Genomic DNA, 20,523 nt, shown 5'->3' on the forward strand with positions numbered 1-20,523 from the left:
GGTCACACCCCAGTTGTGACAACCAAAAATGTCCCCACACAGTGCCAGATGACTCCAGGGGGCAAAGCTGCCCCAAGTTGAGACCCACTGACTTAGACTGGGACACACCTACACACTGGCCCCTAAATAATACAGAATAACTTTAATAGTGGGGAAATAAATAAACTTTTCGATTTAGTTCAGTGTTTTTACATAGGTGAAGAAAAACATTTTAGAATTAGGAGTGGGTGCAGGTTCAGAGATTCTTCTCAAATAGCATATGTTGTTACAAATAATTTATGGGAAAAGTTAATTTTATTATGGTGGTTAAGGAATCAAGTAAAATATTAATCTTATTACCTGCTTTGTGATGTTCTAATGCTATCTTGTCATCTATTCTGCTTTTAACTAGTGTAACATAAATTTGATAGCAGGCATGGATTTTTCTTTATATAGGCAACTAATCCTTGATGGCCAATGGGATGAAGTTCTTCAGTTCATTCAGCCTCTAGAATGTATGGAAAAATTTGACAAAAAAAGGTAAGATTTCATATGAAACTTTCTGGTATCTTATAGTTGGTAGAAGTGTAGCAAGACAAAGCAATAAACAAAAATTTAAAAACAAGACTGTTAGCTTTCCTAGCACATAGTACCCTCAGTCCCATTGAGTTGGAGCATTTCTAGAGGACAGCTTGCATGTACTTCAATTAGTTTACTATCTGATATATAAAATTAGTCAACGGTGCCTGTATATAAAACATCACAAGGGACTATCTGAAGCAGTTGTTTCTTCATAATACTACAAAGATTTTAGAGATGTCATTCCATTGTTTCCTGACCTCCATTATTTCTGACAAAGAGTTATTTTTAATTCTCTTGTATATAATGTTTCTTTTTTTCTTCTTCAACTAGCTGCCTTCAAGATTTTCTCCTTGTCATTGGTTTTCAGCAGTTTGATTGTGCCTATGTGTGATTTACTTGGAGAAGGCAATGGCACCCCACTCTAGTACTCTTGCCTGGAAAATCCCATGGATGGAGGAGCCTGGTAGGCTGCAGTCCATGGGGTCGCTAAGAGTTGGACACGACTGAGTGACTTCACTTTCACTTTTCACTTTCATGCATTGGAGAAGGAAATGGCAACCCACTCCAGTGTTCTTGCCTGGAGAATCCCAGGGACGGGGGAGCCTGGTGGGCTGCCGTCTATGGGGTCGCACAGAGTCGGACACAATTGAAGTGACTTAGCAGCAGTGATTTACTTGTATTTTTCCTGCATGGGGTTTACTGAGGTTTTTGGATCTAAGTTAATGTCTTTCATCAAATTTGAGAAGTTTTTGGCAGTTATTTCTTCAAAAATTTTTTCTGCTCCTTTCTCTTCTCCTTCTAATTATATAGTATTAGATTGATATTGTTCCACAGTTTTGAAGCTTTGTTCCTTTTTTAAAAACATTTTTTCTGTGTATTCTTTAGTCTTGATTTACCCTCAACATTTATTGACACTTCCTTCAGTTAGTAATCTGCCCGTAAACAGTGAATTTTTCATTTCAAATATTGTACTTTTTGGTTGCAGAATTTACTTTAATTTCTAATTTTTCTGCTGAGATATTCCTGTTTGTTCATTGTGACTATATTTCCCAATAAAGTCCTTGAACTTATTTTTAGTAACTGTTCACTAATAGTTCTTATTTGCTAATTCCAACTTCTGGGTTACGTCAGGCTCAGTTTCTACTGATTGCCTTTTCTCTTAACTGTAAGTCACTCTTTTTTTCACATGTCTCATCATTTTTTAAAATATATTCTGCACATTGTGTATTCATTGTTGAAACTCTGGATTTCCGTTATCTTCTTTAGAAAATTATTGATTTTTATTCATACAGGGAGTATACTTTGTTATACTCAGAATGCAAAGTCTGTCCCTCACCTAACAGACGTCAGTTGAAATCTCTGCTCAGTTATTTAACCTTCAGTCTGCTGCTTTTGCTGGGCTGTTTGGAGTCTCCCTTGCATCTTCAGTTTTATGTATGGCCAAGGTTTTAGGCACAGTTTATATAGTAGATTTTGATATATTGTTCATTGTGGTTTCCTCTTGTTTTGGATCCTCCTACCCTCTCTGCCACTTTTCAGCAGTTCTGGCATACCAGACCTTTTTCTGACTTCTCAAAAATCTGTAAAACTGTAGCTTTCTGCTTGAGTTTTAGCTCACGCTGTGTGGATTGGGGAGTACCTCAACTGGAAGGCCCTATACCCTTCAATCTCACTCCCTAAAGTTCCCTTTTTTCATGTATTGACTTCCCTCTAGTTGTGCTAGCCTTTTTTTTTTTTTTTCCCTTTTGGTGCTTTCAAATAATTTTGGGGTTTTATCTAGGGTTTAATTGTTATTTGCAGAAAAGTTAGCCAGATACAAATTACTCCACCATTATCAGAAGTGAAACTTCCTGTTAGTTTCTGATTCTCCATAATTCATGCTATTTGATACTTTTTGGCTTTTGTACATTGTTTATTTACCTGGAATACTGTTTCTTACATCATCTTCTGCCTTTACATAGCACATGCTTGATCATCTTCCAAGAGTCAGTTCTTGTAAGACCCTCACCGTTCCTTGTAGACTTGGTTTAATACTCCTTCAAAATCTTTCTCTGTGTTAGTTACTCAGTCGTGTCCGACTCTTTGAGACCCCATGGACTATAGCCCTCCAGGCTCCTTTGTCCGTGGAATTCTCCAGGCAAATATTGCAGTGGGTTGCCATTCCCTTCTCCAGGGGATCTTCCTGACCTAGGGTTGAACCCCGGTCTCGTATTACAGGCAGATTCTTTACTGCTGAGCTACCCAGGAAACCCAGAGCCTTGCTGAATCCTATACATATTCCATGGAATTATTTAGATGATTCTCTTCTTTTTGTTTTTTAAGTTGAAGTATAGTTGATTTATAATACTGTGTTAGTTTCAGGTATATAGCATAATGATTCAGTATTTTTGCAGACTATATGCCATTATAGCTTATTACAAATTCTCTGTGCTATACAGTTAATCTTTGTTGCTTATCTGTTTTATGGATAGTAGTTTGCATCTGTTAACCTCATACCCCTAACTTATCCCCCACCACCAACTTTAGTAACCACAAGTTTGTTGTCTATGACTGTGAGTCTGTTTTGTATATACGTATATTCATTTATGGGAGAAGGCAGTGGCACCCCACTCCAGTACTGTTGCCCGGAAAATCCCATGGCTGGAGGAGCCTGGTGGGCTGCAGCCCATGGGGTCGCTAAGAGTCAGACACAACTGAGTGACTTCACTTTCACTTTTCACTTTCATGCATTGGAGAAGGAAATGGCAACCCACTCCAGTGTTCTTGCCTGGAGAATCCCAGGGACGGAAAAGCCTGGTAGGCTGCAATCCATGGGGTCGCAGAGTCGGACACGACTGAAGCAACTTGGCAGCAGCATATTCACTTATGTTATTTTTTAGATTCCACATATAAATGTTATCACATAGTATTTGTCTTTCTTTGACTTATTTCAGTAAGCACAATATTCTCTAGGTCCATCCATGTTTTTGTAGATGGCAATATTTTTTGTTTTCCACTTCCTTATATGACTTCTTTTTTTAAAATTTTTATTGGAGTATAGTTGGTTTACGATGTGTTAGTTTCAGGTACACAGCAGAATGATTCAGTTATACATAGACATATATCCATTCTTTTTTAGATTCTTGTCCTGTGTGAGTCATTACAGAATATTGAGTAGAGTTCTCTGTGCTAAACAGTAGGTCCTTATTAGTTATCTGTTCTATATATAGTAGTGTGTATATGTCAATCCCAATCTCCTACTTTATCCCTCTTCCCTTTTTCCCACTATTATGATTAAGATTGTTTTCTACATCTGTAACTCTGTTCCTGTTTTTTAAATAAGTTCATTTGTACTATTCTTTAAGATTTCACTTATAAGTGATATTATGTGATACTTGGCCTTCTTTGACTTACTTCAGTCAGTGTGACAATCTCTAGGTCCATCTGTGTTGCTGCAAATGGCATTATTTCATTCTTTTTTATGGCTGAGTAATAGTTATTGTGTGTGTGTATACACACACCATGACTTCTTTATCCAGTCATCTGTTACTGTGCATTAGATGAGTTGCTTTCATTAGATGCCCTTCTTTTTAAAGGCAGGGATTTTGTTTTATTGGCAAAACAAATGTTTATATTTGCTGTTATAACAATGGTTGGAAGAATGACTGTGAAGGTTCATTATTATTTTCTTTCAGCCCTTAGAAACACTTTTCTTTAAAGTGCTTAAGGCACTCAACATTTTTTGATTCATAGACAAGTCAAGTAGACTCTCCCTTTCCCCTCTCTGAAAAATACCTTTTAAAAAATTTTAAATCTACAGTTATTTTATGGCTTTTTAGCAGTTTTATTCATTTCATTCTACCCTTTCATCTCCATTTTTGTAAGACTTTTCTCATGTTTGAAAAGAAAAGACATATTTTGGGAAATAAAATATTTGGAATATAAAATGTTTTGATTTCATGTTAGATGAGTTTTGACATCTTCCATAAAAACTTGTTTGCTTAGAAGTAATATTTCAAATAAAAACCCTTCCTTTGAGTATTAAATTGTGATTACTTGCTATCTTTTAATTGTGGCTTATGAGTGATTGAACATACACACACAGGGCTTCAGTGTGATTAGCCTTATAAGATATTTTTAAGAATTTTTTGAAAGCAAAGGTACTTACAGTAACTAGTAAATACATTTGATTTATGAGACATTGGGAAATTAATTTTTTAAAGTCTTTTTTAAAAGGAATAATTGATCCTATAAGAAAAACTTGGCCTATTTTGCTTTAGGAGCTTGAGTTTCATTTTTAGTCATTGACATTGCTATAGTGAAAGGCAATGAAAGTGTTAGTCACTCAGTCGTGTCCGACTCTTTGCAACCCCATGGACTATAGCCTGTGCTATAATTCAACTTTTAATCATTTTAATGTTTCATATTTTATTTTTCACAGGTTTCGTTATATTATCCTGAAGCAGAAGTTTTTAGAAGCTTTATGTGTTAACAATGCAATGTCAGCAGAAGATGAGCCCCAGCATGTAAGATTTTTATTCCTGAAGGTTTGCGCCATAGTCTTGTTTCAGTCATAAGTATTTTATTCACTAAAACAAAAGATTCGTGTCATGAGTTAAAGTTTTTATGAGTGGTGGTGGGGCAAGATCTGTTGTTTTACGGGTGTAGTACTTTCAATCTGTAGTGCTTCTGGATTTGTTCTGTGATTTAGGCAAAGATGATACACACGAACGGCTGTTTGGTTGGAGAGTGTGTGCCCCTCTTGTTTAAGGTGATCTAGATAGCCGAAGATGTTTGACTTGATGAGTATATCATTGCTTCTTTTCTTATCCCAGAAGTGAATTATGTTTACCTCTTATTTCTGTCTTTTCAGTATTTTCTTTGATCCAGAGATTTTTTTTTTTAAAACCCTTTATTTTTCGGCTGTGCAGTACAACTTGTAGGATCTTAGTTTCCCAGCTAGAGGTTGAACCCAGGCCCTTGGAGTGAAAGCGCAGAGCCCTAACCACTGACAGCCAGGGAATTCCCCAGAGGTGTTTCTTAATAGAATGTTTATTTTTTAATGACAATTTAGATTTAATGATATTAAATTCTTTTTGGTTAGAGAGTTACTTTTAAAGTTTTAATATTAGTATTGTTGCATCCAAAACCAAAGAAACTTTTATTAAGTGCTAGTAAGTAATCATTGAAATAGTAGAGAAATGCTTGCCAGGTAATGATGTTTAAAGGTAGAAAGAGGTACTTCCCTGGTAGTCTAACAGTTGAGACTCAGCACTTCCACTGCAGAGGATTTGGGTTTGACCCCTGGTCAGGGAACTAAGCTTCCACATGCCAAATGGCATGACCAAAAAAAAAAAAAAAAAAATAGTGGAAAGAACACTGGAATATGAATGAGTCAAATAAGAATTTTCATTCTGTCTTTGTCACTAATCAACTGGATTACTTAGGTTAAATCTGCACCCTACCCCCACAGGTAAGATATAGAAGCTGTGCTATGCAATTTCTGAAGTTCTTTACATCACTGAAAGCTTATGATCCTAAGATAATATTCACTGTACAAATTACTTTGTCTTTTAGCTAAGCTTCCTTTTGTTCTATCTGCACCATTTTTGTAAAAGTGAACTGTAGATGTTGCCTTTCCTGATTTGCTTTCTTTCCCACACACATTTGTCCTAAGGCAAGTTTGAGAATGGCTCTTTCGCTTTTTCAGTAAGCTGGAGTGATGGCAGGGTATAGTAAACAGTTGAATGTTGGCATGCTTCAGTTTCATTGCTTGAAAACTTAATTATCCTTAGTCTTAAAAATTATGCATTGAAAATGATAGTATTAGTCTGAATTACCTTACTTTTTTCTAGGTAAAAGTTTAATATGCTAATAACCAAATTTTAAAATCTTTATTTTAGTAGTAGAAAAACATTTTGATTCTTCACTTGAAAGTTGTTATATAGCCCACCATTATATGAGTATTCTTTGACACCAGTGTATCCCTTTGCAATTGAACAGTTGAGAAAGTTTATAGAGTATTTTTGAGTAAAATACTTTCATTGTTTTCATATCTCATAGGATATGCTCTCTTTATAGCACTTGTTTTTTTTGTTTTTTACAGCTGGAATTTACCATGCAAGAAGCTGTGCAATGTTTACATGCCCTGGAAGAGTACTGTCCTTCTAAAGATGACTACAGCAAGCTCTGTTTGCTTTTGACTTTGCCTCGTTTGACCAATCATGCTGAATTTAAGGACTGGAATCCCAGCACTGCACGAGTTCACTGCTTTGAAGAGGCTTGTATCATGGTTGCAGAATTCATCCCTGCTGATAGGAAGCTAAGTGAGGCTGGTTTTAAAGCAAGTAACAATCGTTTATTTCAGCTTGTAATGAAGGGCCTACTTTATGAATGCTGTGTAGAATTTTGTCAAAGTAAAGCAACAGGAGAAGAAATTACAGAAAGTGAAGTACTACTTGGAATTGACCTCTTATGTGGTAATGGGTGTGATGATTTGGATCTGAGTTTATTGTCATGGCTCCAGAATCTCCCATCTTCGGTCTTCTCTTGTGCTTTTGAACAGAAAATGCTTAATATTCATGTTGACAAACTTCTAAAACCCACAAAAGCTGCATATGCTGATCTTTTGACACCTCTTATCAGCAAACTTTCTCCCTATCCATCATCTCCAATGAGAAGGCCTCAATCAGCTGATGCCTATATGACCCGCTCTCTGAATCCTGCTTTAGATGGCCTCACTTGTGGACTGACCAGTCACGATAAGAGAATCTCAGACCTTGGGAACAAAACTTCTCCAATGTCACACTCCTTTGCTAACTTCCATTATCCAGGAGTACAAAACCTCAGCAGAAGTCTCATGCTTGAGAATACAGAATGTCACAGTATTTATGAAGAATCCCCTGAACGGTAAGTATTTGCTTATAAAAATTGGTAGAGCTCCGTAAGTGTGAGATAATCTAATTGGGGTGTGTGTGTGTGTTTTCTAAATGTTCAAGTCTCTTTAGTTGAAAGTTAGTCTTTAAAACTTTATTTGTAAGGAGTTTTAAAAATTTTGATAATTAATATTATCTAGGAAAATCTTTATTTTTATGTCCTGTATTATCATTTTGCTGGTTATAAAGGCAGTGAATACATACTAAGAAATTTTGGAAAATGGAAGATTATCAGGAAGAAAATTAAAATCCCACACAATCTCACACTTAGATGACCAGTGTTTTTCCTATGAATACGTTTTTAAAAATTGAGAAGGTGCTATATATATTTTCATACAATTTGCTTTTTTTCGCTTGATAGATCATGAATTGTTCCCATATTCTTAAACGTTTATTGAGGTCAGTGATTAAGGGTATGTGCATTATTCCTTTGTATGACTGTATCATAGTTTTACCTAATTCCTTATTGTAGGAGAGTAGATAGTTTCCTGTAAATACTACTGTATTGAATATGTATATATATAAAAATCTCTGGTTATTTCCAGTTATCTTTAGTAATTCTTTGTATTTATTTATTTATTTATTTATACACACACATAAGGAATTTAAGTGTTAAAACCACCACTCAGTTTTTCTTTCAAATCTGGCATGAAATAATAATTTCCTGATTAGCAGTTCTTTATATCAAGGCTTAAGAAACTTCCTGTCTCAGTTTTCCAGGAATCCCATTGGGACACATGGCTGGTTTCCTATTCTCAGAGTTGATACTATGAATCATTACTATTGACTGCAATAAATTTACTAAAAGAGCATAAAAATGGGAACTTTTACTATTCACATAGGATAGTTGACAGCATTCTGTATTGAGGAAGAAGCACTGGACTTGGAATTTCTGTTTCTAATTAAAACAAGAGGAGATATTTAGTTAAGGCTTAAGAATTACAGGATAAATATTTATGGAAGCATTTTCTGTTAAGTTGCTGTGAGATTGTTGGGGATGGTGGATGTGATTTTCTTTAATGTTTTTTAAAGAAAGGAGAGGATTCTAGGATCAGTTAAGTGAGGGGACTTCCTAAAGCCTAGGGTGACTTCCTAAGGCATCTTACTGCTCTGTATTTTATATTTGAAAGATAAAGATGATATCTAGTGATGAAAATGAATGAGTATAATTTAATATAGGGCATCCTATTATTTAAATCCTAAAGGAATAGAGAATCTTGAATATTGGTAGAGACTATCTTAAACCTTTCTTTGACTTTTCAATCCCTTTAGAGAAAATTTTTGCTGTCTGGGTTGCTGAGCTTCTGGGGGAACTGGTGACATTTTTCTGAGTGTATGAGATGATAGGAGCTTCTTGGTCAATGTAATGAATAGCATGTTTGGAACTGTGCACCAGTGGGATTGTCTTGATAAAGAAAAAAGAAAAAACACAAAAAGCTAGCCAAATTTGACTCTACATGTGCTGTTTCCTATGTAAAGAAAGTACTGTAATTGAGAATTGACTGAATAAAGATGGAAAGAAGTGAAGTTATTAGACCATTATAGAGGGGTAAAATGTAACTTGTTAAAAGGTAAGTAATACATGTGTTTTTAGCTGAGCAGTAGTAATAACCCAGAAAACATCTGTCATGTCTCTGAAACTGGGAAACTTATGAGGCAAAGCAGTGTAGAACAGTGAGTAGAACATGGTCTTTGGAGCCAGACTATGGTATGAATAGTAGCTTTGCCATTTTCTAGCTGCATGATCTTGGGAGGCTACTTAATCTCTCTGAGCCCCAGTGACCTCCTCTATAAAATAAGGTGTTGACTTGTAGAATGAGATAAAGTTCCTAGCAGAGTGGTAAGCACGTGCTTGGTGCTTAATAAATACAAATTTCCCTCCTTCGGGGCTCGTACCCTTGGAAAGGACAGTGTGTCAAAAGGGCTACTAATATCATGTTCAGTTCAGTTCAGTTCAGTTGCTCAGTCGTGTCTGACGCTTTGCAACCCCAGGAATCTTAGCACACCAGGCCTCCCTGTCCATCACCAGCTCCCGGAGTTCACCCAAACTCATCCAGCCATCTCATCCTCTGTCATCCCCTTCTCCTCCTGCCCCTAATCCCTCCCAGCATCAGAGTCTTTTCCAATGAGTCAACTCTTTGCATGAGGTGGCCGAAGTATTGGAGTTTCAGCCTCAGCATCAGTCCTTCCAATGAACACCCAGGACTGGTCTCTTTTAGGATGGACTGGTTGGATCTCCTTGCAGTCCAAGGGACTCTCAAGAGTCTTCTCCAACACCACAGTTCAAAAGCATCAATTCTTCGGTGCTCAGCCTTCTTCACAGTCCAACTCTCACATCCATACATGACCACTGGAAAAACCATAGCCTTGACTAGACGGACCTTTGTTGGCAAAGTAATATCTCTGCTTTTGAATATGCTGTCTAGGTAGGTCATAACTTTCCTTCCAAGGAGTAAGCGTCTTTTAATTTCATGGCTGCAGTCACCATCTGCAGTGATTTTGGAGCCCAGAAAAATAAAGTCTGACAGTTTCCACTGTTTCCCCATCTATTTCCCATGAAGCGATGGGACCAGATGCCATCCATGATCTTCGTTTTCTGAATGTTGAGCTTTAAGCCAACTTTTTCACTCCTCTTTCACTTTCTTCAAGAGGCTTTTTAAAATAACATGTTATAGAAGAGCTATTTGGCTGTTGATAAAGTGTAAAAATTTATTTTGGAAAAAGTTTACCTGGTTTTGAAAAATGTTTTAAGAATAATTAGAAAATATGGGTAGCTCAGATCAATTATGTTAAAATGCCACATAAAGAGACTTTGGCTTGTGGTAATATATGTTTGAATTCAGTACTTATTTTAAAATATTTAATTGTCTACTCTGTCCTAGCACCATGCTGCATCCCCAGGATATAATGATTGAGTTACTATGGTGAAGAAGATAAAACCCACAGGAAAAGTTTATAAAAGAGTGTGTAGTGTTTTGAAGGATATATTTTGACTTGAACAGAAAGCAACTCAAAAAAGGAAGAAAAAGCTGTTGAAATATGCAAGCCGTGACTATGCAATATAATGGTCTCAAAATTAAATTGCAGGAAAAAAAAAATCTATTCCCAGACTTGGGCCAGCATTGGATTTGGAGTCCGAAGACCTGGATTCAAGTCCTAACTTTATTTACTAACTATGCAGTTTTGGGAACATGCCTTTTTTGAGTCTGTTTAGTCATCTGTGAAATGGGAGTTTTAATCTATTTTACAGGTCACTGTGCAGATTAAATGAGATAATGTATATGGAAATGTTGTGTAAATTGCAAAATTAAATGTTACTTTATAAAATTGTTTTAATCTGTCTACACAGTTAATAATTCTTACAGATTCTACTTTTGGATTAAAATGCATTTTCCTTTGGTCATTAGCAGTTTACAGCATAGTCCTGTAACCGAAAACTCTTCCCAGATCTTTTCTACTTCCTCCTCAGGGTGCATGTGTGTGTATATATGTCTAGATATTTATGACTACTAGGCTCCTAATGTACCTTTGTGAAGATGACTCTCTAGCTCTGCTTTTCTAAACCCTAGACCTCTATTTTAATTTGTCTTACATACTTATGCCTGGAGAGGCCATTATGAAGTCATCTCATAATCAAATTAATTGAAGACAAAATTCACTTTACTTTTGTACTTGTTCCCATGGTATCTGTTACTGATAGGTAATCTTTGTGAATGTGGTATTTGTCATCTTTGGATAATGTTAGTTATTAAAATTTTTAAACAGTGTAACTATGAAAAGTAGAAGTTGCCAGTGCCTAAGACGATGACAAGGAACAACCTGACAGAAGACATCAAACTTACTAATTAGTATACATTAAAAATACTTGAAAGATATTTCACTTTTATGTTAAGTACAAATAAATTGAAGAAAGCCTTTTAATAAAATCTCAGCTGTTCTTAGCTTTTTATTGAAATATATTGGAGGAAAGAAAATTGATGTTTGGATAACAGAATAACAGATTGAGTTCTTTAAGAGAATTTAGGCTTTAGGTCATTTGACCTATTAATTTGTAGATGAAGCTGAGCCACAGAGAATGTAAGTGATTTCCCAAGGCCACATATACTCTTTTAGATGGGAGTCCCTACCCTCCTTGCTTAATAATCCAGTGCTCTTTCATTATTAGCACATTCTATTTTTTTTTAATCCCTTACATATAGTACTTAAGAGAAAAAAGTAAAGTTTAAAATCTGTTTTTGTGCATTTTATATATACTTAAGCTAAATATGCCTCTTTTAAATTAAAATTTCTTTAGCTACATTACATTTTTCTTTACCCCTACTTCTTTTTTTCATTTATTACCCTGAAGTGATACACCTGTTGAGGCACAGAGACCTATCAGCAGTGAAATCCTGGGCCAGAGTTCAGTTTCAGAAAAGGAGCCTGCAAATGGAGCACAGAATCCAGGACCAGCTAAGCAAGAAAAAAATGAGGTAATGTTTATTACATCTCAGGTCTTTTAGAATTATCCATTTTGTAAGAAGTAATACTATTTGGTTGGATAGAATTTTAAAAGAATTTTTTGTTATTTCAGAGGAGAGAGAATACCTAGGTTTTCTTATTAATTAGATCATTTCTCCCTTCTTTAAGAATTTGTAGGTTTTTTGTTTTTTTAGTTATCATTATATATTTTAGAGCATTTTTAATGTATGAATTTATTAACAGTTAAAAATATCACAGTTGACATTCCTTCTGCATGTTTGAGAATTCATGCAATTGAATTCATATTAAAAGTAGCCAAGTTGTATTTTAAGATATGTGCTCTATATTTTACTAAGTAGATTTAATGAACAAGAAATTATGACATTTATAATGTAGAATAATACCTTATCTCTGCTTCCCTACTGGCTCAGCAGCAAAATAATCTGCTTGCAATGCAGTAGATATGAGTTTGATCCCTGGGTCGGGAAGACCCCCTGGAGAAGGAAATGGCAACCCACTCGACTATTCTTTTTTATTTTTTTTTAATAAAAGTATTAGGCTGTGTTGGTCTTCATTGCTGCGTGGGCTTTTCTCTCATTGCAGCGAGTGGGGGCTGTTCTCTGGCTACTGTGCACAGGCTTCTCATTGCGATGGCTTTTTTTATTGTGTAGCACAGACTCTCTAGGGTGCATGGGCTTCATGCAAGTTGTGGCTCTTGGGCTTCCAGCGCACTGGCTCAATAGTTGTGGCACATGGGCTTAGTTGCTTCTCAGCATGTGGGATCTTCCCAGACCAGGGATTGAACCTGTGTCTCCTGCATTGACAGGTGGATTCTTTATCACTGAGCCATTAGGGAAGCCCCCACTCCAGTATTCTTACTTGGGAAATACCATAAACAGAGGAGCCTAGCAGGCTATAGTTCATGAGGTCACAAGAGTTGGATGTGACTTAGCAACTCAACCATTACCACCACCACACCTTATCTAAGCCTTTAGAGTTCTAGTTTATTTTTCTGTGGTGCTTTGAAAAGAAGTTGTATTGTGAAATAAGGTGCAGATTTTATCATATATATAATATCCCACTTATAAAGTGTGAGTAGGTTTAATAAGTTGAATAAGTTTTTTTTGTGTTTGACTAAATATTAAAAATGAGGTTGAAAAATTATCCTTAAAAGTACATATGGATATGTACCAAACAACAGTATCCCCAAATATATGAAGCAAACATTGGCAAAGCTGAAGGGAGAAATAGACTGTTCTGCAGTAATAGTTGGAGGTTTCAATACCATACCTGCCATAATGGATAGACTATCTAAACAGAAGATCAGTAAGGATATAGAGGGCTTGAACAATGCTGTAAACCAGTTAGCGCTAACAGACATCTGTAGAATACTCAACAGTAGTGGAGTACACAGTCTTCTCCAGTGCACATGCAGCGTTCGTCAGGATGGACAGTATCTTAGGACTCAGTACATTTTAAAAGATTTAAAATCATGTAAAGTGTCTTCTCTGACCACAGAGGAATGAAGCTAGAAATGAGTAACAAGGAAAATTTTTAAATTGAAAATTTGAAAAAATGAATCAACACATTCTTAAACAACCAGTGGGTCAAAGAAGAAATCACAAGGGGAAATTAGAAAATACTTAGAGACTAATGAAAATGAGTACAACATAACAAATAGACAACAAGCTTATGGAATGCAGCAAAAGCAGTGCTCAGGGATAAATTTGTAGCTGTGAATGCTTACATTAAAAAAAGAAGAAAGATCCCAAATTAATAACTTTATGCCTTGAAGAGCCAAAGAAAGGAAGAGCATGCTCTATCCAAAGCTTGCAGAGGTAAGGAAATAATAAAGATTAGAGGAGAGAGAAATAAAAGAGAAAAGGGAAACAACAGGGAGAATCAACAAAATCAAAAGTTGGTTCTTTGAAAAGATCAACAAAATTGATAAGCCCTTAGCTAGACTGACAAAGAGAAAAGCGAATAACTAAAATAAATAAAAATACCTTACAGGGCTTCCCTTACAGGTGGCACTAGTGGTAAAGAACCCACCTGCCAGTCCAGGAGACACAAGAGATGTGAGTTTGATCCCTGGGTCGGGAAGATCCTCTGGAGGAGGAAATGGCAACCCACTCCAGTATTCTTGCCTGGAAAATTCCATGGACAGAGGGACCTGGTGGGCTACAGCCCATAGGGTCACAGAGTTGGACACGACTGAAATGACTTAGCATATCTACCTTACGACAATATAAAGGATTATAAGAGAATACTATGACCATTTGTAAACTAACATATTAGATAACTTAGATGAAGTGGACAAATTCCTTAGAAGCAAATTACTAAACTCACTTGGAAAGAAATAGAAAATCTCAACAGATCCATATTGAGTAAAGAATTGAATCAGTAATCAAAAAGCTTTCCAACAAAGGAAAGACAAGGATCAGATGACTTTACTGGTGAATTCTATAAACATTTAGGAAGAGTTAACAATAATCCTCAAAATTTTCCAAAAAATAAAAGAGGAGGGAACCCTTCCTAACTCATTCTGTGAGTTCAGCATTACCATCATAGCAAAGCCAAGTGAAAGTATTAGGAAAAAACTACAGACCAACATGTAGTATGAATATATAAGCAAAAATCAACAAAATACTAGCAAGCTAAAACCATTAGCATATTAAAAGGATTATACATCTTGACCAAGTGGATTGATTGCAGGATGCAAGTGTGGTGGTTCAACATAGAAAACTTTCAGTTTAATAATCACATTAATAGAATGAAGGAAAAAATAAACAACATGTGATTGTATCAATTGATGCAGAAAAGACATTTGACAAAATCAAACACTCTTTGCTGTTAAAAACTCTCAGAGAACTAATAATAGAATGGAACTTCCTCAGCATGGTGAAGATTATTTATGGAAAAACCAAGCTAATATCATACTTAATGGGGAATGACTAAAAGCTTTCTCCCTATAATCAGGAACAAAGATAAGGATGCTTGCTTTCACAATTGTTACTTCAACATTTGTTACAAGTTCTAGCCAGAGCAGTTAGACCAGAAAAATAAATAAATAGGGAAGGAAGAAGTAAAGCTGTCTCTATTCACAGATGACATAAATATTATATATCATCAGAAAGCATCCACATGACAGCTATTAAAGCTTATGAACAGGTTCATCAAAGTTGCAGGGTACAAGATCAACACATGAAAATTGTTTGTGTTTCTATATACCAGCAGTGAACAATCAGAAGAGGAAATTAAGAAAACAGTTTTGTTTACAGCAGCATATAAAAGGATAAAATACTTGGGAATAAATTAAGGAGGTGAAAAATTTGTATGCCAAAATCTACAAAACATTACTGAAAGAAGTTAAAGAAGACCTAAATAAATGAAAAGACATTCTGTGTTCACGAATGGGAAAATTTAATACTGTTAAGATGTAAATGCTACCCAACATTATTTACAAGTTTCATGTAATTTCTGTAAAAAATTCCACTGTCTATTTTGTAGTAATGGAAAAGCTAATACTCAAATACTTGGAATTGCAGCAGGCTTTGAATACCCAAAACAATTTTGCAAAAAGAAATACAAAATTGTAGGACTCACACTTTATAATTTCAAAACTTACTATAAAGCTACAGTAATTAAAACTGTGTAGTTCTTGTATAAGGATAGGCATATAGACCAGTGGAATAAATTGAGAGGCCAGAAGTAATTTCATATATCTGTGACCAGTTGATTTTTGGTATGGATGCCAAGTCTACTTAGTGGGGGAGAAATAATCTTTTCAACAGATGATGCTTGATATCTGGATTTCCACATGCAAAAAAGGAAGTAGGACCTCTGCCTCACACTGTATATAAAAATTAACTAAAACTAGATCAACAACTTAAGTACAGGACCTACATAAGTATAAAACTCAGAAGAAAACATAGGGATTAATCTTTACAACCTTAGATTTTGTAATATGTTCTTAGGTATAATACCAAAAGCTTAAGCAACAAATGCAAAAATTGAACTTCATCAAAATTAAAAACTTACTTGCATCAAAGGACATTATCAATAATCTGAAAGGACAGCCTCCAGAATGGGAACAATATTTGCAAATTATTTATCTGGTAAGGTTTTAGTATCTAGAAAATATAAAGAACTACAAGTCAACAATAAAAAAATCCATTTTAAAAAAGGAGTTGAATAGACAGGTCTCCAAATTGGCCAGATGTCTATAAATGGCCAATAAGTACATGAGAAAAATGCCTAATACCACTTGTCATTAGGGAAATGCACATCAAAACCACAATGAATTATAACTTCGCAATTACTAGAATGGCTAACAGTCTAAAATCAAAGCAGTAGAAAGTAATGTGTTGGTGAGAAAATAGAGAAATTTGAGGCCTCATACATTTCTGGTTGGTGTGTAAAATGGTGTAGTCACTGTAGTTTCGTGGTACCTCAAAAATCTAAACAAGAATTACTATATGACCCAGTCATTTTACTTCTAGGTATATACCCAAAAGCTTTGAAAGCAAAGGCTCAGATAAATAACTGTACATCCATGTTCATAGCATCGTTATTAACTGTGGCCAAAAGGTAGAAATAACTCATGTACATCCACAGGTTAATGGATAAACAAAAGCGATGTATCCATACGATGGAGTATTACTCAGCCATACAAAGGAATGAAGTCTGACATAGGCTGCAACTTGGATGAACCTTGAAAACATTGTGTTAAGTGAAATAATTCAGACACAAAAGGACAGATACTGTATGATTTGTTTACATGATATATCTAGGATAAGTAAATTCATAAGACAGAAAATGGAATAGAAGTTAGCAGACATTAGAGGAAGAAGGAAATGGGAGTTATTGCTTAATGGTTATAGAGTTTCTGTTAGGGGTGATAAAAATCTTTGGAAATAGATAATAGTGGTGGTTATGTAACACTATGACTCTTATGCCACTGAATTCCACACTGAATGGTTAAAATTACAATTTTTATATTTATTTTACCACAAAAAATTTTTTAAAGGACATAGAGATAATTTTGTTTCAGAGTTACTGCTGTAAGGTATGAAATACAGGGGGACCGTTACTATTCTCTGGGAAAGGGAGACAGTTTTAGCTTTAGTCAGTCAGTCATGCAGGACTCTTGGTTAAGCTTACTGTCAGTGTTGGCCAGTTTTAGAGATGATCCAGTTCATATGATCTCTGTAATTTGACCACACTCTAGCTTGGCAGGAGGGTCTTTCTTTGCCAATGTTGGAATTCACTATAATATCTAAGTCCTTTGAGTACTATGTAGTTCTTTTAGAAGAATGAAGTAGGAATGTTGAGACTGCAGGGTTTAACATCTGTTTAGTTTGTTTTCTTGTGAAGAGCCATTTGAATTAAAGTATTGTTTTTTATAAGCTTCCTTCCAGAGTAACCTATTTAGCCACAGCCACTTACATGCTTAAATTTTGTTAGACAAGGTTAATATTGTATTTATTAAATATTAATATAGTCCCTCAGTATTTTTTCCTAGTAATATAGATTTGTGCTAGTCTTTACATTTGTATTCTATATTCATGTCGTCCTTGTGACAACTGTAGTCTGTTTTTATTTGTGTTAGTCAGGGATCCAGGATGATCATTTGTTTTGGTCAGTCTTTTACTGTGGAATAGAGCAAATTAATCGATCTGATCTATTTGACTGTTAAGACTCATGCATACTATGTTATTTTTCAAAGATCCAATATATTAAGTATTTTCTGATTTGCTATCTATATGTTTTATGCAGCACTTATGGAAGTTACTGTTGAGTGATAACATATTCAATCATAGTCTGCTCAAACTTTTTTTTTTTAATATTTTTAAGCTTCGAGATTCAACAGAACAGTTTCAAGAATATTATAGGCAAAGATTGCGCTATCAACAGCACTTAGAACAGAAGGAGCAACAGCGACAGATATACCAGCAGATGCTGCTTGAAGGAGGTGTGAATCAGGAGGATGGTCCTGATCAGCAGCAGAATCTTACTGAACAATTCCTTAATAGGTCGGTCTTTTAGTCACTTTTTTATATATGAGGAATTATTTAAAAGCTATTAAGAGCATGCAGTAACCGCTACTTTCTGTGTATAGTTTGAAATTTTAAGGCTTTTTAAGTATTTCAAGTAGTGTAGAGTTACATAATCTCTTCAGTCACAGATGTCTGAGGGCTCATCCAGTTTTGTCCACTTTCTGTTAAATGGTCTCTCACATCTGAGCAAAGGGAGCTGTGAGCATGGTGGTTTCAGCATACAGGCTGAAAGTGGACTGCTTCTGGATCTGGCCATGTCCCAGGGTAGCTGAAGACTTACGGGAAATTACTGTCTTCAGATTGCTTGTTTCCTCATCTATTTCACAGGGTTGCCATGAAGATTAAACGAATTAACCTACATAAAGTATTTAGAACAGTACCTGGCATAGAGTAAACACTATATTAAGTGGTAGCTGTTATTTTATTCTTATCTTGAGAGCTTAAACTTTCAGATTTTATTGAATTCAGAATATTAAAATGATTCTTTCTTATTAATTTCTTCTAAAATGTATGAACTTACTATTTTTGACTATAGGAGGTAAATACATGGTAACATTTTTTTTTTTTTAGAAATCTGTAAACCAGAATATGTGTACTTAATTGAGCTAGAGTTGTTGGAAGATTGAGTTAACATATATTAAAAAAAATACTTAGAATAATTTCTAGCATATAGGAGGCATGCCATAAATGTTGGCTGTCATCATGATTTGGAGTAGGAGATGGCAACCCACTCCAGCATTCTTGCCTGGAGAATTCCATGGACAGAGGAACCTGGTGGGCTATTATAGTCCATGGGGTTACAAAAGACACGACTGAGCACACACACATGCATGCATCACCATGATTATAATTGGGCAGTGCAGTGGTGACTATCCTTTCTTGGTTCAGTAATATTGGAAGTAATCTGCTTGACATTCTGTGTGTTATTGCAAGTCAGTGAGCCTGAAACTGATCCTGTCTTCAGACCTTCACACAAGGAACATTTATAGTGGTATCTAGAGTCTAGGTAGTCCTCTGAACATTCAATTTGAAGATTATTTTCTTATCACCTCTGATCAAGTCACTGGCTTATCAGAATTATACTGATATGATGAACTGCTACTTCTGGTTCTTACATGTCTTCATTTCAGTAAAAGTCATAGTTGCAATTTGACTTCCTGTCTTCTTTTTTAGTGAAAGCAGATACTTAATATTGTTAGAACATAAAGTGACAAGGTTCTATGATTCCAGTAGTATGGATGTCCTTGCTCAGAAAAAAGGTTAAACTATTCAAGATGGTTTGTTTTTCCTTAAAGATAATTATAAATAGAATTCATTGTAATAATAGAATTCAATATAGATAATAGAATTCATTATCTTAAAATTATAAGAATTTTTTCTTACAATTTAGGTTCAGTTTAGGGTGTAACAACTGTTCTCAATTTCTTTAGCAATTAGAATTTTAAATTATACTAAAGGTAAGTATATTATAAAAATCCATAGAATAACCAGGTCTGTTATAAATATCAGTGGATGTTTATCCTAAACTTTTATAAATTAGTTTCATATAAAATTTCTGTTGTTTTCTTAACCTTTCCTTATCTATTCTTTTTTTTAACTCTTTAAAATAATACTTTTATTCAATCTTTTCTTCTAGACCTTCACTTTTATGTACCAGGACATTAAAGTATCTGACTAATACCAAGGACAAATTGAATAGAGATAGAAACTAGAAATTAAAATATATCTTTTCCCCTTTAATGTTTTAGTCTTTTGAGTCATTCTAGCAGCAGAACGCCATTTCCAGAATTAAATTTTGCTTCTTCCCTTCCAGAGGCATAGAAAGAGTTAGAGAAATAAGAGTCATGTTATGTAATAGAACTTACTAAAAAAAAATCAACTAAAGTATGATAGGCTTATTTATAACAGTATTATATCATTACTTCTGATATTTTCTGTTACTAATAATTGGCTCTTATTATAGGCATATTCTGCCCCTTCCCCATCTTCCCTAACTTTAGTGAGACAAAATTATGTTAACATTTTAGACTCTTCATGCTTAGCATTTCCCACATTTATTTGACTGAAGACTTTTTTTTTTTTTTAAATATGGGGAGCTTTTAACAAGATTAGTGTTTCATAGAAATCCTATTTACTTAAAAATTTTAACTGATAAATATTTAGTAATGGCTGCCAATTCCTTTAATAATTTTAAACTGATCTTTTAAGGTCTCTTAAAAACCCTAAACATACACGCATGCACAAGTGCACACGCATACACACGTACATGAACACTAAATGTTTAATTTAAAAAATTAGAAAATACAGTGAACCACAACACATCTTGGTAATCACATCCCTTATGTAGTCCTCTCTCATATTATATCCAGGCTGGAGAAAGTGATTCTGGGCCAGTTCTTGGCTAAATCTTGAGAGTCTGACAGCTTCCTCTAAAGTGCTCTTTGGAGCCCTGAGTCCAGCATAAGGAGTCAGGTTACTCTGACTTGCAGTGAGGGAAAAGCGCTCAGGCTACCTTGTTTTGCTCCCTG

General features: G+C 35.1%; 1 protein-coding gene across 10 annotated transcripts in view; it reads left to right on the top strand.

Moving 5' to 3' along the window:
* WDR47 (WD repeat domain 47) overlaps positions 1–20,523 on the top strand; it is a 62,280-nt gene that overhangs the window by 24,250 nt on the left and 17,507 nt on the right. For 5 of the 10 annotated variants that reach the window (XM_027536320.1, XM_027536321.1, XM_027536322.1 and 2 more), the window contains 5 exons: positions 436–519; positions 4,982–5,066; positions 6,647–7,449; positions 11,824–11,947; positions 17,793–17,971. In XM_027536320.1, coding sequence (XP_027392121.1) covers positions 436–519; positions 4,982–5,066; positions 6,647–7,449; positions 11,824–11,947; positions 17,793–17,971 — 1,275 coding nt within the window. Of the gene's footprint in view, positions 1–435; positions 520–4,979; positions 5,088–6,646; positions 7,450–11,823; positions 11,948–17,792; positions 17,972–20,523 lie in introns of those variants that run through there. The other 5 variants (XM_027536316.1, XM_027536313.1, XM_027536314.1 and 2 more) reach the window with 2 other exon arrangements.

Source organism: Bos indicus x Bos taurus, chromosome 3, assembly GCF_003369695.1.
Source record: "Bos indicus x Bos taurus breed Angus x Brahman F1 hybrid chromosome 3, Bos_hybrid_MaternalHap_v2.0, whole genome shotgun sequence".
In the NCBI taxonomy this organism is placed as follows: Eukaryota; Metazoa; Chordata; class Mammalia; order Artiodactyla; family Bovidae; genus Bos; species Bos indicus x Bos taurus.